The 27,265-nt window shown below is 48.4% G+C and overlaps 6 protein-coding genes across 6 annotated transcripts, besides 3 other annotated features; 4 read left to right on the top strand and 2 right to left on the bottom strand.

Annotated features, from left to right (window-relative positions):
- Positions 1–7,388: 7,388 nt before the first annotated feature.
- On the top strand, positions 7,389–8,290 carry FPSE_06125 (uncharacterized protein; the record flags this gene model as incomplete). The annotated part of the gene is made up of 3 exons (XM_009259243.1): positions 7,389–7,422; positions 7,547–7,644; positions 7,727–8,290. The coding sequence occupies 3 exons, from the start codon at positions 7,389–7,391 to the stop codon at positions 8,288–8,290; spliced, it is 696 nt and encodes a 231-aa protein (XP_009257518.1).
- A 355-nt stretch (positions 8,291–8,645) lies between these two features.
- Positions 8,646–9,431, bottom strand: FPSE_06124 (uncharacterized protein; the record flags this gene model as incomplete). The annotated part of the gene is made up of 1 exon (XM_009259242.1): positions 8,646–9,431. One exon carries the CDS (start codon positions 9,429–9,431, stop codon positions 8,646–8,648), a length of 786 nt encoding a protein of 261 aa, XP_009257517.1.
- A 1,226-nt stretch (positions 9,432–10,657) lies between these two features.
- On the top strand, positions 10,658–11,731 carry FPSE_06123 (uncharacterized protein; the record flags this gene model as incomplete). Its single annotated transcript, XM_009259241.1, has 2 exons — positions 10,658–10,663; positions 10,718–11,731. The coding sequence occupies 2 exons, from the start codon at positions 10,658–10,660 to the stop codon at positions 11,729–11,731; spliced, it is 1,020 nt and encodes a 339-aa protein (XP_009257516.1).
- Positions 11,732–13,150: 1,419 nt separating this feature from the next.
- Positions 13,151–15,853, top strand: FPSE_06122 (uncharacterized protein; the record flags this gene model as incomplete). Its single annotated transcript, XM_009259240.1, has 5 exons — positions 13,151–13,200; positions 13,278–13,305; positions 13,361–13,416; positions 13,467–13,716; positions 13,772–15,853. 5 exons carry the CDS (start codon positions 13,151–13,153, stop codon positions 15,851–15,853), a joined length of 2,466 nt encoding a protein of 821 aa, XP_009257515.1.
- Positions 15,854–16,781: 928 nt separating this feature from the next.
- FPSE_06121 (uncharacterized protein) lies at positions 16,782–17,323 on the bottom strand (the record flags this gene model as incomplete). The annotated part of the gene is made up of 2 exons (XM_009259239.1): positions 16,782–17,133; positions 17,193–17,323. The coding sequence occupies 2 exons, from the start codon at positions 17,321–17,323 to the stop codon at positions 16,782–16,784; spliced, it is 483 nt and encodes a 160-aa protein (XP_009257514.1).
- A 5,560-nt stretch (positions 17,324–22,883) lies between these two features.
- Positions 22,884–22,913: a microsatellite.
- Positions 22,914–23,388: 475 nt separating this feature from the next.
- Positions 23,389–23,423: a microsatellite.
- A 592-nt stretch (positions 23,424–24,015) lies between these two features.
- FPSE_06120 (uncharacterized protein) lies at positions 24,016–24,157 on the top strand (the record flags this gene model as incomplete). Its single annotated transcript, XM_009259238.1, has 2 exons — positions 24,016–24,035; positions 24,079–24,157. 2 exons carry the CDS (start codon positions 24,016–24,018, stop codon positions 24,155–24,157), a joined length of 99 nt encoding a protein of 32 aa, XP_009257513.1.
- A 172-nt stretch (positions 24,158–24,329) lies between these two features.
- Positions 24,330–24,357: a microsatellite.
- Positions 24,358–27,265: the final 2,908 nt, after the last annotated feature.

The following is a 27,265-nucleotide window of genomic DNA, read 5'->3' as shown; positions in this document are numbered from 1 at the left end:
AGAGATGAGATGGAAAAAGAAGCGAGACAAAGCGAAGGCGATGTAAGGTTGAGGTAAGGTGGAGTGTAGGAAGAGAAAAGGAGATGCAGAAGTAGCTTTGGGCGTAGCGTGGTAACTGGGGGGAGGAGGCTGCAATTTGGGGCACGACACACGAGTCGTGCCAACAAAGACCAAAGCAGAGTAGTAGGTAGAGTAGAGCAGAACGGCCAGTGTGAGCGCCAGGCCAAAAAGGACCAGCCCAGGGCGGAATCTCTCGCACATCCCCTGGCCCAGGGGGTGGAGGGGGCCGGGGACTCTAGACTAGAGGAGGTAGGGACATTTTAGGTCGCCTGGGGGGGTTGGTGGAGACTTGGGGGGCGTGTATGAGATTCTTTTTGGGTGATGATTTGGAGACTCACGATGAAGATGGATTGACTGAATGATAAAACATGATACTAGAATAGAACCAGACTTACGTATAATGCTCAGCGGTGCGACTCTTGATAGTGCGTTCTTGCGAGCAACAATTCGTTGCGAAATTGATCAATCGTTGGCGAGAATAAAGCGGCAAAGTAATCTTTTATTGGTGACGACGATGCGCCGATGGATGCGAGAGGCGAAAGGCTATGGATGGCGATGGCGATGGCGATGGCGGTTATTGTGGAGGATTAGGATATCATAGGCGCTATGGGGAGCGGTACAAAAGGTAAAAGTGACCTAAATGGATGGACCCAAGAGCTGGGAGTGGGAAATAAATCAGAGGCAGATCCGAGATGTATTAGAACAGGAGAGGATTTGGGAAAGGAGAGGGAAGAATAGCAGCAGAAGAAAGATGAGACGAGAGGATGCAAATGGGAATGAGAATCACAATGAGAGAGGGGGGCGGTCGGGCAGACCGTCACCAGAATATGATGGCTGATTGGTTCACCACCAGAAAAAAGAGGCGTGCACTTGGTCCAGCTAGATGGGAACTGGAACTGCTAGAAGCCAAAGAAGAAAGAGAAAGAGAAAAAAGAAAATGAGATGAAATGACTGATGGATACCAGCCAAGAGCGAGGTACCGCTAGCTTTGCCGAAGATCCCAGCGATGCATCATGTATCTTTCTGGTACAGAGTATGGAAACCTTACCTGCTAAGGTTGGTTAGCAGGGTCTTTGCTGCTGCTACTATACCGCCCGGGCCTTAGCATCAGACGCTTTCATTTATTCGCATCGCGACGAGGGGCTCGTGAATCTTTTCCATTGCCTGGCCGAACAGTTACGGACGGCGAATAACGGTATCTGCTAACCAAGGTACAGACATGGATTCCTTGCAGAATGTCTGACCACTCTGATGGGTTCTGAAGCCGTGTAAAGAATCACTGAAACATCACAGTCGCAAAGAGTTAGTGGTTGTCCTTCTGAAGCTGAACGCATCCATACCTCAGTAGGTCAGTGCCCCAAAGCAGACAGCCGACAGCCGCTGCACCTTGAACAACCTCGACCCGACAACTGCGGTACATACTTCCTTCACCTGCACTGTACCTGAGCTAGAGGTCATGTAGCTTGGGGACCCCGGCCTTCAATCGAATCCGACGGTATCAAAGCGGGTTTCTCAGGGACGGACCCTCTCTCTCTGCATGCACCCAATTTCCCTTTTGGCCGGCGCATCTCAAGAGACTCTCAAGGACTGAAGAGCGTCTGGTCAACGCCAATTCACTAGCAAGACCTGACTGATTTCGGATCTCCCAACACGGTAACTGCAATAGTTCAGCGCAGTTAGTATCTTCGTGAGATGAATCCGTACGCTATCCTTTCAGGGTCTCGGGCTAGGTAATAAACAATCACCAGTCAGGGACAGTACACCAACCGCTGGATACTTGCACCAAGGTATACAGTGTGCAAGTCCTCAGCGCAGCCTTGAGCTCGGAGCATCCCCCCACTCCTGTGCTGTACTGTATCAATCGCCCGAAGAAAAAGAGACATGCCGCCGATCTATTGGTTGCCCAGCGGATCTCTCGTGGGCTGGTGGTGATGCAGAAGCCCTGCGCTCTAACTACGGATACTTGAAATGTTCAATGCTTATCCTTGCATCTGCTGTGACGGCGCTGCAGGGCGGACAGCAGAAAGCAACCGTCATTAGCTGCTGCAGAGAACCGCGCTCGTTCGTTCACCTTTTCTTCCCAAGCTCGAGGTAAGGGAACTCGTTGTCTCTCTGCGAGCAGCCATGTCTGAGCAAGCACAAGCCAGCGAACCCTCTTCCGGGAACCAACTACATGAAGAGCCAACCCGGGTCAGGTCCAGATCCAAGCCGCGAGGTGAGGTCAAGTGGAGCAATCAATGGTGCCATTTGCTTAGCTGTGGATATCATCCATGTGAGATGGGCATGGCGATGTTACGGTACCGTAACATGGCTTCAGACGACAAGCGGGCATTAACGAACCCGTCTCAGCAGCTACTTAACGAAGCGCTGTTGCGGAATTGGGAAAAGCATCCGTTAATTAATCAAACCAGAGACAGCACTTGTCCTGCTTTTGCTTCAGTGGTTTCTTCGCCTTGTTTTATCCCGTCCGCTTGCAGAACGACTTGATTAGCCTTTCAGCACCTGGTGGATCATCGTCGCCCGTCCCAGTTGATTTGGGCACAGCCCGACCCTCTGGGGTATAGCGTCCCTGCCGGACGGGATGATCATCGAAAGCCAAACTTCGAGCAGTTGCACGATTCAAGAAGAGGAGAGACTATGGAGTACATTATCAGTGAATGTCTCCGAAAGTCGTCATGTTAACAAACGTCGCTGGCAAAAGCAAAAGTCTATAAAATTACTGGGATGGCAATTGCTTCTTCCGAATGGTTTGCTTGATGAAGAAGTCATGCGTCGTGATAATAGCCTATCACCATCAAAGAGCAGACACGGCCTCTAAATCAAAATGAAGTACATCAGTCTTTATGAGGGAATCAACATCAACTCTCAGGAACTGCACTGTACATGCAGCGAAACAGCCGATCTATGGAATAAGGGGCATTCGACATCTATAGAGTTGAAACAGCTCTCTGATATGCTATACCGGCTGTATTTGTTGGTTTGAGATGAACCGCTGCATGACATGAAAAAGCAAAGTCTGTTGTGCAGTCAGCTTGAAACGTCCTTCATACAGAACCAGGACCTGGCAAGTGGGACTGTGGCTCTGGAATGGATGTTTTGAGTTGCAGAAGTTAGCTCAGAGTCCAGTCCAGTCTCCAGACTTCTTTGACAATTTCGGTTCGGACCCGACTTTGATTCGGTCTGCAACACCCATGGCCAATCACTCAGCGCAGCTCAATGCGGGAACTTGATCCGAAACGTCGACTCACCATCACAAGTTGACCATCTCTGTCCCAGCACCACGTGCGTTGCTAATATATTAATGACCTGGAGCTTGAGATATACATATTAACGCAGTCAAATATTCCTACAACTGTAAAGAGTACCACTGTATCGTCAAGAGCTGGATGTTTGATGTTGCGATTGGTCCACTGTCGATGCCATATCTGCAACACTGTACCCACGATATACATGCAAACCCAATGAATGGTACGCTGTACTCTGTACCTTGCATCATGTTCCATTTGTTTTGACTGGCGGACCCGTTCGTCAGTCCACGATGCATTCATTCCACAGTACGTATCGACAAACATCTATAATATAGACTACACACGTACATGTAAATGTTTCATCTCTCGGCTCTCCATCCTCATTTGCTGACTGCTATAGGCTTCGATTGCTTGTTAGCTTGTTTATAGCATTAAAATGTGTTGCCCACCTGTATCGTCCCCAACTGTTCTCTAATATCTCTGTGCGATGTAGAGCACTCACGAGACAAGGTCGGCTCATTGCATCGAGGTGCTTCCCGTCTCGCACAAACGAATCGAATCGGCTTTATTCTATTATCGTCCTCTTGTGTCCTACGGCGCTGAGTATCCATATTCTCCGCACTGCAGAACCGTTCTGTTCTGTGCACTCACTTAAAGTGAACCGAACTCATAGTCAACCCGTTTTCTCATGACACTTGAAGTTATCATTGACTGCTCCACTGGGGCCACTTAATATCGTCAAGCTCCTTGTCTCCTGACGGGGGTCAGGGCCATCGCAGACACTACGAAAGGGGGATCGCCCGAGATGTGTCAGGGGTCCTTCCGATTACCAACTCAACACCGCACTGTACCGCAATGCACAGTTGTATCTGTATTAGAAGCCATCTAGAAAGAGTTGCTTGTGCCATTATCCCTGCTTCATTGCTTTTTCCCCTTCCATCGGAGCGGTTCGACACGAACTCCAGTTTTGGTCTGCGCAGATTGTCCGCGCTCTGACACTTGCTAGCGTCACCAGAAACCAGAACTAGAGGATACACGAATCTTACGACGAACTGCCAAGTAGTGCTCTTATTTTATCGCAATTCGTCGTTATACGCATGGCGATCAAGTCATGACGACAGTGCTGTTGCGGCTGACAACATCAACAGGAACATGCTACACGAACCCATCGTTGTGCTACGCATGTCATTTGTGACACCGATTAATATTCTTCTCCAACTGTAACAACTCGGTCCAACGGCCAAGGAATCATTAGAAGCAGCGGAAACAATAGTGCGTTGTGCTCCAATACGCACGCAGCTTCACGGCTTTAACACCAGATCTGCCACTAGTGTCATCTAGTCATTGGAAGTGAAGGGGTGAAAGTGTCAGTTCTCGGGGTTTGACTGCGAAAATATGTCGATCGCCGAAGAAGCTGTTCAACATCCGGTAGGTGAATGGGCATACCAAGAGCACATGCCGTTACAGTATCAAAGAGGTCTGGGCGCTCCCGTTGCTAAAACTTGGTGTAGTGGCAGAGTGGCTGTCATCCCAGAAGCTTCCTCCTTGCTTCCATACATAGCTTCTGTTGCATACAGTTTCGCTATCACGATCGGCAAGCTAAAAGTCTGACAAGAGCTAGACGTATCTGCTCTATATGGATAGCTAACCACTCGGTTAAGCATTCCCGTACAGTATATGCTACGGATACAACTGCTGCTAATAAGAGGCTTGCAAATAACCTCGTCGCGACTGAGTCAAGCACAGCGGACGGACTGTTCATTGGCCCTTTGACGGGTAGAACGAGTCGCGAACCCAGCAGAGATGAACGCCACAACGATATCGTCCGCTGCTAGAACTAATGTGTAGTAGAGTACAGCCAGCGCGCAGTGCACCGAGGATCCCCAGGAGCCGAGGCCACTCGTTGGTACTTGTATCGGTTTGGCAGGTGTTGGGTGTCTTGTCCATCCATAACGATTTCTCGATGGCCATATCCTGTCTATATCGGCCAGAACCCAATAGTAGTTAATCATTCGTCTATTTTCAACTATTTGTTTCTTGCAATCGTTGGTTCTCTCGCTAAGATCCTGGTCTCAGATCTTGTTCAACAAACTGAGCAAGTAACTAACTAACTGCCTACTATATCCTTGTTCTGAACTCCTAGGTTCAAGGCAGTTGCAACTTTAAAAACTCATAAATGATGATGGTCGTCTGTCCCACGGACGTTCTCTTGGTACGTCCATCGTCGCCAATACATTGTACTGCAGATATCCGCAAAACGTTTGCCGTATATATGATAGCCTCCAGTACCAACCAAAAACGAGCCCATCCGCTCATCCTTGCTAGTAGATGAAGCTCTCAGACCCAAATTTCACGATAAAATAAAGCAATTTCACTACAACCGAAGCCACCCAATCTCAGTCATTTCAATTGAGTGGAGTCGATGCTGTCTAGACTCGACTTTTCCCTTAAACAGGTACCGGGTGAGCACATGGCAGGCAAGCGGTTCCGCTTTTGATCTGCTATTGCTTGGCCTGCATGTCATCTGGTGAGTTCAGGTGCAGATTTCCATAAAGTAATATTTGATGGCATCATCGTCAATGGACAAATTACGTAGAATTGCGTGAGCCTCCGTATTCTCTATCCCTGCCTTGTTCCCTTTCGATGTAACTTTGGTTTTGGACGTTCGTTCCTGCACTGGTGATGCTATTCTGGTCTGGCATGTTAATAATCCCATGTTCACAAGTGTGAGTTCTTGGGTACAGACAGATACATCAACAAGGATGGAGCATTTCTCGACGATGTACATGCCCAAGTGAGAGCATACATGCATTACGAATCTCGGATTCACAACAGGTTGCTCCGAGACGGAGACGGCTGAGGCGGTTGAGTTGTCTCTCGAACAACAAAGTCCAGCCTTCACCAAGGAGTACCCGAACCAGCCACGATACCTCGCAGCGAATCGACAATCGACGACAGGCCAAATATCCGATTGCCTGGGAATGTCGAGTAAATGTTCCTGTTTCAAGGTTCAGTTGGCTCGTGTCGACGGGATCTTTGTCCACCAACTGCAATGCTGTTAAGCAAACACAACGCAGGCTAATAACCGACTGCCGGTGCACCGGGAATAGCGACTGTTTGTGGGAAGCTCGAAAGTCTGTTTCAATGCAGAGGCAATGTTAAGAATGGGGGCTTGTCCTGGAACCGACAATCAAAAGTCGATTGCTGATATAGACTTCAAGTCTTTGCTGTGGCTCAATAGAGTTCACTCCTCTGTATGGTGGGCTCGCTCCGAGAACCCAGCCGCAAATCTGGTGGCTTGTAGGTTAAGCATTTGTCTGTGTATAGGTTGCGATCGAGTTGTCGAGTCCAGTTATTGCCCTAGGGATATTGGAGCTGAGAGCGTTTTGTTATGGTTCCATGTCTGTCTGTGGTTGATCGCGACCAACGATCTACGAGGGGCACAGAATATCATATTGTGGCTGACTTATCCGTACCTGCATTCACCATATCAAGGGTAGCCATTTGGTTTATTCTATGACACCTGATATGCCTCTCAGACCATGCAAATTGTCACTAGTTGTTTCAACCTCTCTTAAGCATCTACACTGAGATCAATTCAGACTTTTGTGATGTTATACAGCAAAGTTCCTGGTCGGAGTCTCGGCGGTTGGGTAAATAGTAGTTGCGGATACCTATTGAATCTACTCAAGTCTAGAACGATATCAATGTTTTAGAGCGCCCCAGAGAGGCCTCGTGGTAGGTAATTTGTAGCCAAGTGGAAATGATCTAAAGAGAAAAGACAAAATAAAAAAACATAGCGCAGGAAAACCATTCAAACTGGATACCTCATATGCCTGCCTTGGCACAGGTACCTAGGTAGTACTTGTCTGTACACACTAACCTTGGCAGCGCCCACTATTGACAACACATGCAGGTCGCCAACACAACATCAGTCAGTCAAAGCTTCAACCTTGGTTTTGACACAGACAACGCCCAAAACCAACGGGCAACCGCAAAGGAATTATACTCTTTTGGACACAAAACAAACATCATCATTATCAGCATAATCGACTGGAATTCAATCAATTCCCTCCCAAAATGTCTATTCCTATGCAACGTCTGGGCGGTCGCGGTACGTCAACACTAAACTGGTGGCACGGAACTGGTCCTGGTTTGCGCCGGAAGCGGGAACGCAACAGTTCAATCCGCAAAAAGCTTTCGAGGAACGTTGAACGCTGACAACGGGTTGCGTTTAGCCTTTGCCCACGATGACGATAGTATTGAGCAAGAGTACGACCGATTGAGAGACATGGCGCGAGCCGAGGCGGAGAAGCGTAACGACTGTTTTGCCCGCGTACGTCACATTATCTCAACGCCTATCAAGGTGTTTTTCTTTACAGGGCACAATAACAAAGTATAGCTAACTTTTCATCTAGTCACGTCAAGCCTATGAAGATGGGGATGGTGCCGGCGCAAAGGAACTCTCCAATCAGGGCAAGGCGCACGCCGCGCGCATGGACGACTACAACCAACAGGCCTCCGATTTCATCTTCCGTGAGAACAATGCCTCTGGACGCGTAGAGGCTGACTCAATCGATCTCCATGGTCTCTACGTTGAGGAAGCCGAGAGGATCCTCGAAGAGCGCATTCGTTCCGACCAGGCCAAGGGCCAGACACATCTGTACGCTATCGTCGGCAAGGGACACCACTCTGCCGGCGGTGTCCAGAAGCTCAAGCCCAAGGTCGAAGAGCTGTGCCAAGAGCTCGGACTGCGGTATGAGACAGACGAGGACAACACCGGAAGGATAATCATCAACCTCCAGGGAGGACAGCCTGTACCGCCCTCGCACTCTGGAGGTCATGGCGGTTACCCTGGTGGAGAGCAACATCACGGTGGACAGCACCACGGCGGACAGCACCACCAGCCAGAGGAGAAGAACGACGATCTTGTTGCGATCATTTTCAAGAAACTGGAGAAGATGTGTTGTACCGTCATGTAAGACTTGGAAGTATTCCTACATGTTGCTGTTTCTGGAAAGCATTCTTGAATTGCTTGTTTCGCGTTTATACCCAGATTTTGTGGGGTTGGAAAGACCAATACTCTGTTGATGATTGTTAGATCTGGTCAGACATTCTCAATAAGTTAGATGATATAGATGATAAATGTGATATGCTGCACGTTTAGACACGAAAGTGTTTAAGATAACATGCTATTATTGATTGACTACTGAAAAAAAAGAACCAAGTCGCAACTGAACCAAAACTCCTCCATACCCCAAACCATTTATAAACCAACTCCACGCTTGTATATATGCCATAAGTCTGCCTCGTGTGCTTTGAAATTGTGAACCCCATTCATGCTCCGGAAGTGGCCTTGTTTGCTGCCTCTTCACTCACCACAGGCTTGTGAACCTTGTGGAGAGTGAAACCAATGGCCTCACAGATGATGACCACGGCGATCTCCATAATGACACCGGCACCGAGATAAATCCAGACGTCCTGCTTGTGGCCACCCAGAATGAGAGTACAGGTGTAGGCAAGTCGGACGATAACAAATGACAACGAAGCACCAACGGCAATGAGGATTCGACGTTCGCCATCAACAATGTAGGACTGGTTGCGAAGAGCGAAGAGTAACTGGCCAATGACCAGCACCAGAACAACAATCATAAGAGAAACGCCGAGTTTGCTCTCGGTGCTGTACTTGATGGTGGGCGAGGCACCATCGAGAGTATAGCTGGAGCTGGCACCGCCAACAGAGATAAGAATGACGGCAACGAGCATCAACAAGTGTACAACACGCTGATAGAGAACATTGATGCCAGCGCCTCCTTGGCTCTTGATGGTGTTGAAGAGACGATCAAGAAGACCCAGTAGGATAAGGATCAATGGTCCAAGACCGAGACCATTGAGGACAATCCAGCCAATGTAGAGGTTTGTGTTGTCGGGATCGTTGATAGTAGCGAGAAGCATCGATGAGCCAATGAGTCGGGCGAGAGAGAGGATGATGATGTAAAACCATCCGGAGTTTCGAGAGAAGCCATGGGTTTTGCAGAGAAAGAGGGCGCCAAACAGGAGAAATGTGTAGACCACGATTTCAGCGATAGCGATATCGTCATGGGCACCGAGAGAGCGAGCCATATCGAGTAGTGGGTTGTATAAGTGGTATAGATGTATAGATGTATTTGGTAGTTTTAGAGAGATGAGAAGAGAGGAGATGGTTGTATTGTTATTGATTGAAGTGTTGGTGGTTTGAATATCTCTTCAACTCGAGAGACAACTGCATCTTTATACATTTCAACCTCATCTTGAGCCTTCAGCTGAACTAAGGAAACGCCGTATAAACGGCAGAACGGCATCGTCATAGCCTCACATCCCCACTGGAATATGGGAAGCTCGAGTGGCTTTCCCGAAAGAGAGATGGGATTATAGCATCAAGAGCCACTTTGCAGAAAATCAACCTTGACGCCTGGTGCTGCGAGATGATGAGAGAGTGCGAAATGTCGAATGGCATGCCAGATCAGGTTTAGCGTTAGATCTGCTCGAATGGAATCGCCAGGGTTCAGCGCGTGGCTGTGTGCAACGTAACTTTTTACTTTCCCCCATAGGGCTGTCGATTCGAGTGCCGTCTTCCGTACCTAGCAAATGGAACTCAGCCATCAACGAATGGCCTAAACGAGAGCGAAGAGACCCTGAGACCCTCCCTTATCAAGATGGTTTCGAAGCATGTGAGATTATAGGGCAATTCTTAGACTTGTGGATATATACCTTCTCTACTTCTCTCAACTCTATTCTTCTTCCCCTCAGAGTATCATAAGATTTGGCCGCTAGAAGCATGAGAAACAAAATTAGTAGACCAGCTTATGCTACTTAGATCACACTTCTTGGGCTATTTATTTTCGTATCCTGAGACTTAGGACTAGAAGGTCAACCTTTCTGCCACCCTCAACTCTATTATTTCTCCCTACCTAGACTCAGTTGGAACTCATACTTTTGGTTCTTACAAGAATCAATAACCAAATCTTATTTTTATCCTTTTTAGGCAAACAAGCTGATGCAGTGGCTCAAACTGATCCTTCTACTCAACTTAAATCACCAGGGAGTACCCCAATTCGTTCTATTGATCAGAAACCAAGGGTCGTCTTAAAAGCCCATGAGGGGAACTAAAACTCAACCCCCCACACAAAGAACCCCAGTGACGTCGAATCTTTCCAAAAATTCTCTAATGAGCAACTTCAACCTCTTCTACTAGAATAGACGTCCATACTTTGACAACACCGTGGGAGGTCTCGAAATAGCCTATCCTTTTTACTGTTATTCAGAAATATCTCGTTTATATCCTTCAGAGTCTCATCCAGCCCGAGACGATGCCTGTATGTCCTCCATGTCATATACACTGCCCCTCATCTAACAAATATACCCACCAGCTCATTATCGTCTCTGGACTGCCCACCTCTGGCAAGTCGACGCGCGCAAAGCAGCTACACGACTACCTCTCCAAGCGTATAGCCGATACGAAATACCGCCTACATCTCATCTCCGACGAATCTCTCTCCATCTCCCGTACCGTCTACGACCTGTCTCCCGACAAAGTCCGCGCACATACCCGATCTGCGAATGCTTCTGAGAAAGATGCCCGTGCTTCTATATATGGCGCTGTCAAGCGCGTGCTCAGCGACAAGGATATTGTGATCCTGGACGGTCTCAATTACATCAAGGGCTGGCGGTATCAACTCCACTGCGAATCTAAAGCTGTGCGCACGCCCAGCTGCATATTGCAGATTGGCTGCTCGGTAGACAAGGCACGAGAAGTCAACGAGACTAGAATACAAAAGAAGGAGGCAGATTCAAGTAACGCCGCAGGAAGTGAAGAGGCAGCACCCGCGGCTGCAGTTACCGATGATGCGCCGGTCGACTCTACAGAGCCCTACGAGCCCGACAACTGGGACAACCTAGTGTTTCGATACGAAGAGCCCAACCCAATGACACGATGGGATAGTCCACTCTTCACACTCATCTGGGAAGATGACGAGGCTCAAACCACAAAGGTCTTCTCCGACCTCTGGGACACAATAGCAGGCGAGGCCCGCAAGGTTGTTCGCCCAAACCAAGCAACTATACAGCGCGGTCGGGAAGAGAGCGGCGACTATTTGTACCTACTGGACCGCGAAACATCAGATGTTGTGAAGCGCATAGTGGAGGCGCAACGTGAGGGCGACGATGTTGACGAGGTGCGGATACCGTCTGGTTCTAATGAGATTAAGATATATCTGCCAGCCGGAAAGAAGGTTGGTCTACCGCAATTGCAGAGGTTGAGGAGGGCATTTATGGGTTTGAATAGAGGGGGTATTGGGCTGGAGGCTGTGGGCGACATGAAATCGTCTAGATTGAGGGATATGTTTGTGACTTATCTCAATGACGCATTTGAGAAGGACGAGTGAAGTCACTCCAGGCAAAACCATAATTTTGTTTACACTGAATCTGTTGGTGGTGAAATGGCAGATACCAGTTGAACCTAGATACTCATATCACATCATGAGTTCTGAACTGCAACAGAGCTTGTCATTGGTTACAGCATGTACCACTTCAGGGTAGCATCATGACCATGATAAAAGTCAGTAATCAGTGCTCTGACTTTGAAACGAGTAGCAGATTTTTGTAACGTCTAACGCAGACAATGATACATTTCGCCTGCATATTCTCGAATGTTACCTTTGTCGGTTGAGCACACCATGCATGGCTAATGCTTTTCTAGGTCATGGACTACGGACAGTGACATATCCGTTGACTGACTCGCCAGCACAACACAAAGATAGAAGTGAATTGCGTGTGCACATAGTAGTCAATGCAACGGACGAGAGGAAGGCTGCATACACCTAGCTTGTCCAAAAACACAATATAGTCTGGATCATTGCCGGTGTTCCTATGTACCTTGCCGAGATTCTGCAGCTACAAGATGCAATCTTGTTTGTAATCTGTTTGCAAGCGGCAAAGAGGCAAGAGGTTTGTTATGATATCGTAAAGAATTATAATAGCAGATAGAATATCAACGAAAGGGCGACGGCGAGTGACTCAAGACTGGCCCATTGATATCATCGTACCCTGAGACGGTCGGTTGAGGAGCAGTAGGCAACTGGGGCCGCGCAATAATTGGATCTCCAGGACTGCCTTTGATCCGCCATGGATGACCGCCATTGACATGCAGGAACTAACCATACTCAGTCCCTGCGTTATGGGTTAGACTAGCAAAGTGGCGGGCTTGTTTATAAAGAATTACATGGCAGTACCTAATGAAGACTCCCATTATAGGGTATGTGATTACCTACATGGCAGTCAATACACTCCAATGGAAGCTTCTGCTGGTTTCCACCTGCTTTGTCTTTGTAGTCGTCACTCTCGGTGTGCCTGTTGCTACCGCCTTGCGCTCGCTGCATCATAGTGCCAGCCTAGTAGCCCCACCATCCGGCTGAGCTAAGCTGTCTCAACATCATTGTTCCGCCCCGTTTTCAAGGCATTCGGTGATATCATTGGCCCACAGAGGTGGCGGTCGGCCAGTGAATCGCTGTCAATAGCCGTTCCGGAGCAGGTGGGTGGCCTTTGAACAGCTCTTGCCTCCAACCTTCAGGCCAGACCTTCGACATCACGTCTGCTTTCACTTTCACAACTTTCTACCCTCCACCCCAAATTCTTCTCTCTACATTCTCCCCTCCCCATTCTTCCATCTCCGCAATTCCCATTTAAACACCAAGTACGACACCCATAAAGTCATCTCTTGGCTTTTCGGCAACTCTTACAGCTCCCCCTCCTTTCGTCATCACCGAGCCGGTACCAGCTTCATTTGAAGCAACGAGATAACCATCATGGCTCCCCAGCCTGACGAGCACCACCCCCACAAGAAGGTCAACCTGACGTATGTGACTTCTCACTTCCGACATCAGTCAAAGCGACTGTCTCTCTTTACGAGCAGACTGGCTAACAAAGTTATAGCGACGCTTCTGGCGCCGAGGTCAAGAGCGTTCGTGGCATCCGATTCCATACGAGTCTCCAACACACAGCTAACCATTCTGCAGGAGGATGACGTCGCGACTGCGATCCTCAAAAAGAAGAAGAAGCCCAACCAGTTGATGTAGGTACTTTGCGCTGTATGACGATGGGATTATAACTGACACCACCAAGGGTCACCGATGCCGTCAACGATGATAACAGTATCATTGCCCTCTCTGAGGCCACCATGGACCAGCTACAGCTCTTCCGTGGTGACACCGTCCTCGTCCGAGGCAAGAAGAGAAAGGACACAGTCCTCATCGTCCTTGCTGATGATGAGCTCGATGATGGTAGTGCCCGCATCAACCGAGTCGTTCGTCACAACCTGCGAGTCAAGCACGGCGACATGATTACTATCCACCCTTGTCCCGATATCAAATATGTCAGTGTCCCATTGCTGGTACCGCCGAGCAGTACTGTTTCTAACAAACATACAGGCCAAGCGCATTGCTGTTCTCCCTATCGCTGATACCGTCGAGGGTATCACCGGTTCCCTATTTGACGTTTTCCTCGCCCCTTACTTCCGAGAAGCCTACCGACCTGTCCGCCAAGGAGACCTGTTCATCGTCCGTGGTGGTATGAGGCAAGTAGAGTTCAAGGTCGTCGAGGTCGACCCCCCAGAGTACGGCATTGTCGCACAAGATACTGTCATTCACTGCGAGGGCGAGCCCATTCAGCGCGACGAGGAGGAGAACAACCTCAACGAGGTCGGTTACGACGATATTGGTGGATGCCGAAAGCAGATGGCCCAGATCCGAGAAATGGTTGAGCTTCCTCTCCGACATCCCCAACTTTTCAAGTCTATTGGTGTTAAGCCTCCGCGAGGTGTTCTGCTTTTCGGACCTCCCGGTACCGGTAAGACTCTGATGGCTCGAGCTGTTGCCAACGAGACTGGTGCCTTCTTCTTCCTCATCAACGGTCCCGAGATCATGTCGAAGATGGCTGGTGAGTCTGAGTCGAACTTGCGAAAGGCCTTTGAGGAAGCCGAGAAGAACTCTCCCGCCATTATCTTCATCGACGAGATTGACTCCATCGCTCCCAAGCGTGAAAAGACTAACGGTGAGGTCGAGCGACGAGTCGTTTCTCAACTTCTTACCCTCATGGACGGCATGAAGGCTCGCTCCAACGTCGTTGTCATGGCCGCCACCAACCGACCCAACTCTATCGACCCCGCTCTTCGACGATTCGGCCGATTCGATCGTGAGGTCGACATTGGTGTCCCTGACCCTACTGGTCGTCTCGAGATTCTCCAGATCCACACCAAGAACATGAAGCTCGGTGACGATGTCGACCTGGAGCAGATTGCATCTGAGACCCACGGTTACGTTGGTTCCGATGTTGCCGCCCTCTGCTCTGAGGCTGCCATGCAGCAGATTCGTGAGAAGATGGATCTGATCGATCTCGACGAGGACACAATCGATGCCGAGGTCCTCGACTCCCTTGGTGTCACAATGGAGAACTTCCGCTTCGCTCTCGGTGTCTCCAACCCCTCCGCTCTCCGCGAGGTCGCCGTTGTCGAGGTCCCCAACGTTCGCTGGGAGGATATTGGTGGTCTCCAGGAGGTCAAGCAAGATCTCAAGGAGAACGTCCAGTACCCTGTCGATCACCCCGAGAAGTACCTCAAGTTCGGCATGTCTCCTTCCCGAGGTGTGCTGTTCTTTGGTCCTCCTGGTACTGGTAAAACTATGTTGGCCAAGGCCGTCGCCAACGAGTGTGCTGCCAACTTCATCTCCGTGAAGGGACCTGAACTTCTCAGCATGTGGTTCGGTGAGTCTGAGAGCAACATCCGAGACATCTTTGACAAGGCCCGTGCCGCTGCTCCTTGTGTTGTCTTCCTTGACGAGCTTGACTCCATTGCCAAGGCCCGTGGTGGTTCCATGGGTGACGCCGGCGGTGCTTCCGACCGCGTTGTCAACCAGCTTCTCACAGAGATGGACGGTATGACTTCCAAGAAGAACGTTTTCGTTATTGGTGCCACCAACCGACCCGAGCAGCTTGACCCTGCTCTATGCCGACCTGGTCGTCTTGATTCGCTCATCTACGTGCCCCTCCCCGACGAGCCTGGCCGTCTTAGCATTATCAAGGCTCAGCTCCGAAAGACCCCTATCGCCTCCGATATCGACTTTGGTTACATTGCCTCCAAGACACACGGTTTCTCTGGTGCCGATATCGGGTTCATCACACAACGCGCTGTCAAGATTGCCATCAAGGAGTCCATCGCTATCGATATCGAGCGCCAAAAGGCTCGTGAGGCTGCTGGCGACGAGATGGACACAGACGAGGACGCTGAGGACCCTGTCCCTGAGCTGACCAAGGCTCACTTTGAGGAGGCCATGCAGATGGCTCGCCGATCAGTGTCAGATGTTGAGATCCGCCGGTACGAGGCTTTCGCCCAGCAGATGAAGAACGCCGGTCCTGGCGCTTTCTTCAAGTTCCCTGAGGCTGGTGCCGAGGCCGCTGGTGGTGACGCCGGCAACTCCTTCGGTGATGCTGGCAATGATGATGATCTCTACGACTAAAGGACGGCAACGACTGTATGGACATGAGTCCTTTGTACTCTAATAATTTCTCTCGTACATCTCCGCATCAGCGTGCGACCAACCAGTGAGATGGATTTATCCCTACACTTTGGTCAATATTGAAATAGGAGTTGGTAGAATGGTAGAGGAGAGATGGACAGCATCCTACCTGATCATGATGTTTTTGAAGATCGGGAGGAAACGATTGTGGTCACTCGGTGACATAAGACAGACTTGCGCTTTGATAGATGATGAAATTGATTCCCTTAGCTTTAATACAACGTGCAGTGAAAGTGACACAAGGCTAACAAATCACTCACCGTCAACGAATAGCTTCAAGTTGCGATATATGTATAGTACTGTACTTGTTCAATCGATATTGTTGCGCCACCACAGTTTTAAAGTCACGTTGGCCATGTTGGGTCTAAATGCCTAATTCATATACACTTCTTATCACAGAGTCAGACATCGCCAATGGTCCGAAGTTGTATCATAGCTAACTCATTATCAAGAAATTGTCTATTCAGTCGTTTCGTGTGTAAATCTCATTTCGTAGCCACGCCTTCTTTCGGGTTTGGTATCATCCGTCCTGTGCTTCATTTGTGAATATGGTGGGTTGGTTGATTGTGTGCATTACATATGGGCTCTTATTCAAGAGAGGCATTAGTTGGCCTACAATTGCGGGCTTATCCAGGATTGTATCGTGGACTGTTTACTCTGGTATTCGTTAATGTTGTATGATGATTTGGTCAAGTTGTTGTTGCCTCCCCACCTGCTGAGCGTCTCAGCAGGGGGCTTTAACTTTGCATAGGAAGGGCGGATTTGGTTCTGTCGGAATAATACGGCGCTGTGCATCTAATTGATGACACAAACGCCCCTTTCTTAGCCCCCTGTCTGATTCATCGGTATTGTTGTATTGTGACGCCATTCAGGCGGTTCCATCGTCCTCGATCTCGCAAACGGCTTCCAGGCTCTCTCTGGTGACGCGGAGAGCTTCCTCGACGACCGACTCTGGCACAGCAAGGCTGGGCTTAGCATCCGTCGCGCCGTTAGCCTTGGAAGCGTCACCGTTGGTTGCAGACTTGGCGTTAGTGCCGTTGGAGCTCGAGGATATGGGGTTCAGGGCAGAGTCGTGGCGGACATCTTCGAGGACGCGGCTGAGGAGAGCAGGGAAGGTTGCCACCTCACCAGAGCGTAGAAGAGATAGAGCATGCGACTGAATGGTAGTAGGCCAGTTCGTAGAGTGCGAGTTCAGAGCGTGAAGGAGAGCATCTTGTATTCTTGGGCAACATTGTTAGTGGGACGTTATGATGTAGTCTGGCGAAGGGAGGGATCGTACTTGGAAACGTGACCGTCGCGTAGAAGAATAGTATTGATCTGTGAGCGTAGATCTGGGTCCAAAGTGGCCTGTGTGTGGTTTGCGGCACTGGAGGGCACCTTGACAGGTGTGGAGGGCGAGTTGTTTGACATGATGGCAACAGAGAAAGAGGATAATAGGTTTCTTCCCCCTGTGTGAGAGCGCCTTGAGCAGACGACCGGAGACAAGAGTCTAGAGAAAGCTCGATCAAATCGTACGTCCGGAACAAACGTCTTCGTGAGAGCTGACGCGAGGAGCTCTCAGCCAATGGTCTCGAGACTCGACAGTCGCAGACTAGAACTAAGGGTATCTGTCTGTCGTGCTCGTCCGTATGATACAGCGATGAAACTGAACTCTATCAATTAGCGACAGCTCTTGTTGACGACTTAGTATTCTATAGTGGGATAAATACTAACCTAAATCGTATCGACAAAGCTCAACACAATGATACGAGAGATAGTAGTTGATCGTCAGGATGTAGTGTAGCAAGGCTGAGGCTGGGAGTGAAAAGGGTTCGGGGCGTACAAGGCTGAAAGATGCGGATTGATCCAGCCCCCCCAAGACTCCACTTTTGACTGTGGCTGTGCTCTTTCGGGGTATTGTTCTCGTCCAGCCAATCCTGGTGACAATAGGCATGATAACCTCCAGATAGTAGATTGGGCACTTAGACGCCTTGGGTTGGGATTTTGAATATCACTGACCACCATCATATCATTTACAACACAGAACATAGAGAAAAATTGTCTTTAAGCGATGACGAGCGTGATTTTCTCTCGGTTAAATGGAATATGATTTTGCTTTTTTCTTACCCTGGCTACATAATCTCCTCGTCAGGGCCAGTGGCTGATCAACCAGCACCCCTAGTTTATTGATTTACACCATCTATTCAATATTACCGAGCGAGCCTCTCCAATCTCATCATGACTGGCCTGTCGTATATTCTTTAGTGATACGAGCGAAATCCGTATTACGACGTCCATTCGTTACTCTTGTGTCCAAGTTACTCTTCCCAGGTCACACTCCAGTATCAGTGTATGTCTCAGATATCCGTCGCAGATCCTAAGCCGCCACAAGAGAGTACTTCCCTAAAACTATAACTCACATTGCCAAGCTTATGGATAGAAGTAAGATTATTTTGCTCGGTTAATACACTCATGGAAACCAAATCCGTGAGATGATTTCGTATGCGCCATGCGAGGTAACAGAACAGCCAGGCGTAAAATATGCATGAGATTCTATGGAAAGGTAACTAAAAAGCTTGACAGACTGATTTGGACTTTAGGTAAGACAGGAGGGCATTCATTCTGGTAACCGAAACTCCCAGTTAGCAGAACAGAGAAAGAACATGAGTGCAACTCTTAAGTGAGCCATTCTTACATGCCACCATCTTCAAAAACCATGAAGCTAATAAACCGAAATTCAATCAAGATATGCTTCTGATAATTTATATGGATGAAACACTCTGTCACTGCTTTATTGTTATCATACAGGAGGTGACATTTACTGAGGACGGCAACTCTATTAGTCTGTTAGTAAAATGCAAATCAAATTATACACATATATGGAAAGTGAGATTCTTCAAAGACTAGTTGTATTGTTATATGATTCGACTTATTACACATTTTAAAACAGGGAACTTCCTTCGTTGCACCCAGGAGCAGCTCACTCTTACACACAAACGATCGTCCCATCCGTAATATTATCATATCATGTGCTATCACCGTTGACGAGCTGAGCTGGGCCGGGCACCCGTCACAACTCTCCACTACTACGTTCGATCGAGCATTGTATGTTGCAAACTGATAGACCACACAGCAGTTTGCTCATACTGACTAGGCACGGCCTTGTAGCTGAGACGAACTGTTCGCCGTGACTAAGTTGGGATGCCGGCGGCAACAAACAGTTTCGCCCAGAATTTTAGAATATGGAAGTAGACTCATCTGCTCCCATCCAACAAGCCCACCCACCCTCGGCCCATTCGCGCCTCAGTAGTCAGAGAACGAGAAAGTACTCGCCTGACGGGACAGAATTTTCTTCCCCGTCCTCCGTACTAACATGGCACTGGCTGGCAGGATGCTACCATTCTCAACCAACAAGGGCAATACGGATGTCACCTGAGAGCACCCACTGTTCAAACGAGTGTGCAGCTGGCCGCGGCAGTACAATGTGGTTGTTGGGCAGACATTTGCGTCCATGACGGCAAACCGAAACAACTCTACAGTCGGTATCCGTTAGCAAACGCGTGGTCGATAGCGCCGAGCTCTGCCGTTGTTGGTGCATAACGTGTGTTTTTGACGGGTACTCTACCCCAGATAGTCATTGCATCCGAATTTTCCATCCATGCAGTGGAGGCCATCTCACACCGGATATCCTAAGTAAGAACTTTCAGGCTGGATTGCTTGGGCCGACTCGCGGCCCGACCCGTTGGTATCCCCGGCACTGAAAGGTTTGAACAATGTGTGTGCAGAGTAAGTACTTGCTCGTTCTTCTGTGCCTACCTCTCACACCGACATGTCGTCTCTCTCTTTTTTCTTCTTCTTTTTTTCTTGCTTGGTTGTTCGCGCCACACCATATCAGCGAACTGGCCTCTTTCATGACATTTGACACAATCAGATGTAGTTTTTCGAGACCTTCACTCCCTCGCGCTGTGCGGCTGCATTCCGAGTCATCACATGGGCCATCCCCACCACGAAATGAGAAAAAAATTGAGGGACGAACTGAATGTTTTTGTTTGAGAGGTATTTCTTGTTTGCTCCGCGGCCAATTGACCCTGGCAACCACCCCTACATATCGGCTGTAAAGGTGTAGGCGGTGAACAACATCCAAGAAGCAATAAGAGACCACAGACGGATCCTATCTGGCCAGCCCATCACGATTGCAGGCGAGATGAAGGACGGGCTTTTGAACACTCGAAAGCTCCGTGCACGTTAGGCCGCAACTCAAATTTACCCAAGGGTTGGTCCCTTCCTTAAGTGACTTCAACGATAAGGGCCTCTTTTGGAGGGTTGATGCTATGTCGACCCGGAAGCCTCTCTCAACGGCGTGCATGGATACTGCCATGACTGTGGCCTGTAAGCCTGGGTGCCAAGGGTAGCACGGACTTTAACACCAGCCAGATACTGAGCACCAATTAGCCCATGACACTACTCGGCAACGAGCAAAGCATATATGCAACTATCTGCATCACTAATTGTCAGATGTTCGTCATATTGATAAGCTTTTTGTGTTGTCGGACCAGATGGTACGGCAGCTGTGCCGTGCATGAAACGAAAACTTTTCTGACAATGGAGAGAGCCAGATAATAGGTAGGGTGCCGAGTCTGAAACGAAGGTAGCGACTGAAACCAAACCAATGTAACCGCCTTGCATACAAGGACGTAATCATGCTCAGATGCTGAACCGGCCGATGTCTCTGCTCAATGCCTTGTAGTCCAGAGCTCCGAGCCCGCTTGGGTTTCCGGCGAGAAAAGGAAGGCACAAAAGAGATTGGCCAGTCAAACGGAGCCTGTTGCGACGCCTAACATACTGTGACACTTCTATTCGCCGGCGCCTTGCTTTTTATCGATCATAAGGTGCTTGGTCTTGGGTCAGCACACCGTATATACAAGACGCATCAAGAAGGCATTTCCGTGAAGTATTTGCTGTATGCATGCACTTTCATTGTACTAGTCGAAGCCTAAACATACCTCCATCTTGTCATCGGGATTATTGAGCAAGGATATGAGTATTATCTCGCCTCGCGGTGAAGCTAGTTGGGCCCATTGGAGCGGAAACCTGCAACCGTTATTGAAACTCGGGAACAACCCTATTTGCTGGAATCAAATCTTGTTCGTCGCCAGACTTGTCGGTGAGCCAAGTTCCAAGGTATACATACATACTTCAAGTAACAAAATGGGCCATGTGTGTACAAGTGTTGGACGCAGAAGAGCAAGGGTCTGGATAATCAACTAGAGGTAGCCAAAGTCACTGATAGCGAGGCGAGTACCAGCCAGCTCCTATTTGGTGTGGTTGAGGCTGAAGTGTTGGATTGGAGATCTTCTCGTTTTGTGTGGGGGATTATCCCCGAAGCTGGAGGCAAAGAGTGTGTCCCAGCAGTGAGTAGTGGGCCATCTCCAGGATCTCAACCGGTGAAGGGAGATACCGAATAAGGCCAATGTCCCACACCACGCATCCACTCAATATATGACACTACGGCCGCGCACATGTTTCCCCAGGAATCCAGAACAGGTCATCCCGCAGCTGAAGCGTATCCGATTGCACGGTATGTGTACAATGACGTCCGAGACGAGAAGCCAAGAGGGCTTGGTCAGAGTCTTTGTAAGCCATACGGTCTGGCGTAGAGAGTTGCTCTGGTTTTTTTTTATCTCATTCATCTCTGGTTTCCCAAACTTCTAAGAGTCGGTATTGCAGAGAGCAAACAATTTACTGGATAGACAGACCATGTCCGGCTTGTCATCCTTGGATATACGCATTACCAGATAATTGTCCAGCCGTATGTGTCAAGCCGTGTACATAATCGCTGGTGAACCTATGAAACGCAATCCGATGGCGAGCCGCATGCAGATGTAGCGTTTGGCCTGGTCGAGACCAATAGAACCCAGTACGCATGAAGCTTGTATGTCGAGCGGCTCTGATTGAACCATGTATACGAATCTTTGACTCGATCAGGCCCATGAAAGACTAGAGGGGGAAAGCTGAACGCGTAACCTGAGAGGGATTGGCATCATGGTCGGCATAAATCAGGCCATAAAGTGACAATGACATTGTGTGTTTGAATGGTACATACTGCACAAGCGCAGAATCCAAGTCAAAACTTGGCAGATATCGTTCAGTTGGTATTCTGCGATGATGTATCTTCATCTCTGGAGATTAGATGTCGACAGTACATATTGACAGAGTTCGATGCCGTTTTTGTGGTTCCAATATAAGCACGGAAAGCTCTTGGTGGACAAGGGAGAGATTGATGCAGTATCGTACGGCACTGCCATCACATTGGGACGTATCCTCAAGTGCCAATTGATCCTTATTTCCTGGGATAATGTAGCCATCAGGCGTGGTAGTCAGCATTGCCAGGTTGATACACATATAATGGTTGCAGGGTAAATGTAAGTAAGCGGCTAATACGATGAGAATTTTAGAGTTTGTGAGCAACGAATAAGCAAAACTGTGTAGTTACACGTCAACGAAATATGATACATGAGAGAAGTTGACACTGGAAAGTAGAGATGAGGCTTCGAGACTACTCATGCCGCACGGTGGAGTGGGAATGCTGAAGGGGACCAAAAAAATGACTGGATGAGACAGTTTTTAACGAATTGGCTGACGGCGCAAATATGAGAGATGCATCTTACCCAGTTTGGCCATGATCTAATAGCGCAGTAGACTGAAGTTGAGTACTAATGAGAGGTGAGCCACCAAGCAAAGCAATTGAATATTCATGATATTGGCATGCGATTGTGGATGGAGGCTTGCACCTACCTCGTACCGGCTTGGAATCTTACCTGTGCACAGTAGACACATGGTAGGCAAGACTGACCAACAGGTTGGTCGACGTTGTTGACTCTTTCCTGGCTACAGTTGAATCATCAGGTTTTTGGAAATATTGAAAAGGAGGGAAGGTACATTACAGACATACATGAGCAGGTAGGTGTACCAACCTTCCTACCTAGGCACAAACACAACACAACACAACACAGCACAGCACGGCAGGAGCAGAGGATGGAAATAGTTGGCCTCAAAGGAGGGTTTCCTTGGAAGTTGCAGCCGGCGGCTGGTAACATTTTGTGAGGCAAAGTTGAGGTAGGTAAGCGGAAGGTACAACACCGTAGACACGCTTATATCGAATAGGTGGTGTTCATTTTCGATATCAAGGTTGGTATCATCCATATTGTGGCCAAAGTGGTATGTATGAGTTTAGAAGGCCTCGTTCATTAGAAAGGGGATCCTTGAACACATATATGCATCTGGGTCAATTGGGTACTCATATATGCTCGCCTTGTTTGAAAGGTGCACGTATTGATGCATGAGACCGAAACCAACCAATGACTCTTGCATAGTATCAGGTTTCGCGTATCTCTCAGCTAACTATCCTGACCTGTGTGGTAGCATACTAGTTTCACCGAGGGCATAGACTACTATCTATGTATGGCATCTTGCAGCTCATTTCTCACATCCTTTAGCATCACGTCGTATCACATCACATCACATCACATCAGCTCAGCAAGCCTAACCCGGCCTGGCCTGAATGGCCTCACTTACTTTCAGGGTCGTTTTCCCCAGAAAGAGAAAAGACCACCGCGTCTAGATACAGTAGGCAGTTTGGGGTAGCACGTACCTGGTTGCTGATGCCAAGGTTTTATTTTTGGTCCAAGCTGGCAGAAGATGTAGTGAAGGATATGACTTGGATTTGTCAGATTTGGTCCCTCAGAACAGATATGGCCGTCTGCAGAGATGACACCACCGCTGCCCACCACAACCGCAGCCATCAACTCCCATTAATTAAGTGTTAGCTCCAGGTCCCGGAAGGGTGAGGCTTGACTTGGGCCGGAGTGTGGTGAAATGCACGCTCAACCTGATTAGGAGCGCAGTTGTCATATTGAGCAGTAAAAATTGATAGAAAGGTTCCTGTTTCTAACATGTGCTCGCTCGTCTACTCCAAGACTGAGTACAAAGAGGCTGACACCAGAGACAGACAGACAGACAGATATAACATGTAGACTATATCGTACCGATTAATGGAGGTGGGGGTATTGTCGCCGATCGCTGCCCTGATACCCCCCAATCATGAAGATTGGCATACTGCAGTGATGGATCTTGATTTGGCTCTGTATGTCAACCCTGTGTTCCATGATCAAACTGACCACGCACAGCAAGCGGATGGGAGAGAGGGAGGAAGTGCCAATTTGCTTTGGACTACCTGTTCCAGTTATTAATCTGATAATAGCTTAGAACAAGTTGTCGTGGGCCTCTGGAAGCACTAGGATCGTGACGGAGCGGCTCTTTGAGCCTTGGCTGGTCCTGTAGCGACTCGAGTAAGGGGATCAAAATAGAGGGGCAACCTAAATTGTTCTATTTAATACTTACCTAGGTACCCAAGTCTCGCACCAGCCAGTCATTCCCGTGGATGATGGATGGATGGATGGATGGATTTTTGTCTTTGTCCGTGACCTTGAGATACCTATGGAGATATAATAGAATAGGAAAGATGACGTGTACTCTAGAATTGGAGTTGCATTCCACATTCCATCCTGTGGTTTCCTGTCTGTTATCCGTAGATACCAGCTCATTGTTGCGCCAGTACGAACCCGAATTGAGCCTGCTGCAACCAGTCAAGTTCAGAGTCAACCATGACTGGACGAATAGGTGCAGCACATATTAAAGATGGTTGGTTGCTGGATCACAACAACATCCAGGACAAAGGGTCTTGGATTTAGTGATTTAAGACCGGGATTGCCTGTGAATACTAATGTCTCAGAAGCTGACTATTGCAGCCTTTGCTCTCGTGGCTCCCATGTTTAGTTGAAATCAAACTGACCTGTCAGGCCTAAGCATCCATGCTTGGGCGCCAGGAAGAGACCAGGGGGCTTGCATCAATCGGATAAGCTCAAGCGATGCACGTCGTAACTTGGGTCCAACATTGCTGTAGAAGCGCCTCTATAGGACTATGTACTGGTAGTTAGGTGTGTTTTAATGACTGATTAACAGTTGCACAGGAGCAAGCGGTGAGGTAAAAAAAAAAGTCGATATTCTCGATGAAGCAGAAGTACTTTGGTACCTTTAGTAAGGAGAGTACTAACTTCAATGGTAAAGGCATCTTTGTTGATTTGCCGAGAGTGTCCTAGCGGAGAGTGAATAGAGGATAGTTTGACATAGACACTTGTAGATCAAAGGGGGACCTTTCATTTCATTTGGCAGTGAAGGTCAAAAACTCGTCTCCATTCTAGCACGGACCGTGAACCTAAGTAATTGATTACTGTAATCATATTGTCATTAATTGCCATATAGGTACTGCGCATTTGGGTTCTTTTGTTGTCGGTAATTCCCTTTCTCAAGAGAGCTGCCGAGGTAGCTAGTACCTAGGTACCTATATTCCAAGCATTTGCCAGGTACCCAGTAGGCATTTGATACCGATACTAGGTATATTGACATTATTGGAAGTTCTACTTAGGTACTAAGGTAGGCAGGTAAGCTTGATCGATAAAGAAACAATCTCTGACTTTTTCAATATCATGGCATGTGTATTCAGCAATAGCCGCCGTTGGCTCCCTTGGAAACAACCTGGTGGTGACGTATTACGACAGCACAGGTCATCGGCACTTGTAAGAAAGAGGGTCAAGCCAAAAGGCCTCAAAACGACAACAACGACGGCAATAATAATAATAATCTTTGTGTGGAGTTTTGAGCAAAGACCACAGTGGAGGTGATGGACAGTTGGACATTCAGTCAATACTCAAGTACAATTAATAGGTAGTGGGGAGAAAACAACAGACATGCGATGACTAGGTGGCCCTGGTAAACAAAGCAAAAAACTCAGCCAAACATTCATTTAACCGCCTCTAACTTAATCTATCTATCTGCTGCTTTGCCTGTCTCTTGTCATTTTTCCAGAATCGGACGGCGCATCGCCAATCTTAGCTTGGATGCGCTTGCACACCGGGGGGGGAGAGAGGGGGAGGGTGACGGGGGGGGATTGCCTCACCTTATTCTTCACCTTGTCAGCGAATCCGATATCTGACAGCAACACGCAATTTACGTGACTGGGGATGGGGATAGATAAATCTGACACCTACTCCCTACCTATAGGTGGCTCAAAGTATCCATCCCACCAACACGGTCGTCGATCTGGGGGGAAGAGAGAGAAGAGTGTACTAACTACCTATACAAACACAGCTAACAGGGCCTTGAGAATTGCGCATGCATATGTAACTAGCATATCTATCTGAGATAGACAGATATACAGACAGATGGACTAGACTCAGTGTAAGCTGGTGCATATGTACGATGCAACAGTTGATGAAGCGCGTCTTTTTACACCGCAAATACTGTCCTATCCTGTTCCATCCCATCTCATCATATCGGCTTGCATCCAAGTGCCGTACCGCGCCTTGGCCTTCATGTAGCTAAGAGAGATCCTGGGTGCAATGCAACGAATGGTCGATGGCCGAAAGCATCGCCAACTCCCATTCGCCAATTGCTCTCCAAGTTGTCTCTTCTCTCCCAGGGACCTGCGTCAACACGCATAGCTTCATGCAGCAAACCTACTGTAGCTTACACAATGAGGTAAAGATCATTCTTTCCGCCTGCAGGCTAAATTTTTTGTGACACAACAACACAAAGTGAAGCGACCTGCCGGCCGGTGAGAGAAGTTGTCTTTCTTGTCTCCCTTCCCTTTCGTTCTTGTAAGTCTGTACTCTGTACGTCTCTATGGACCAGATACCTGCCATTCCATCACTGCCCTGGCTTTCGCTTCACAGAAACAGCTCGGCCTAGGAAATTATGAGATAAAAAAAATACCAGGTCGGGGTGACAGTCGCACGGATACAGTAAATATCCGCGATCTGCCATGTTCCGTTGCTGGCCGAGAAACGACCTCCTGACTCGCTTGACCTCCCATCTGACTCGACTCGGATGACGACGGCCGATTAGAGAGGCTGCATGTGCAATACAGGACAATACGGATACATAGAGCACCTTACGTCAGAAGCTCAGATCTTCTCTCGACAGGGTGATGGATGGATGGATCTAGCTACCGGGATCGAAGATGTGGGATGAGCACGGGGTCGAGAAAAGACTTGACCAGGAGCGTTTAGGTAGGTGTATATTCGAACAAGTGAAACATAAACGAATATCAAGCTTCAAGTATCTATTGAAACTAGAACTTTAATCTGAACACAGCGGTACTGTATGTATTGGCTCAGCAATGAATTGCCAGGATCATCACCACTAATACCACACCAAGACAGTCATTTGCAGACATACATAGTACTGAGCCTTGCCAGCCAGGTACTGTACAGTAGTCAGTTTCTAACAGCTTCTTATTCGGACCAGAAGCAATCG

This window comes from Fusarium pseudograminearum, chromosome 3, assembly GCF_000303195.2.
Source record: "Fusarium pseudograminearum CS3096 chromosome 3, whole genome shotgun sequence".
NCBI classification, from domain to species: Eukaryota; Fungi; Ascomycota; class Sordariomycetes; order Hypocreales; family Nectriaceae; genus Fusarium; species Fusarium pseudograminearum.
Note: the sequence above shows the minus strand (reverse complement) of the source record. Positions and strands in the feature narration are given on the sequence as shown.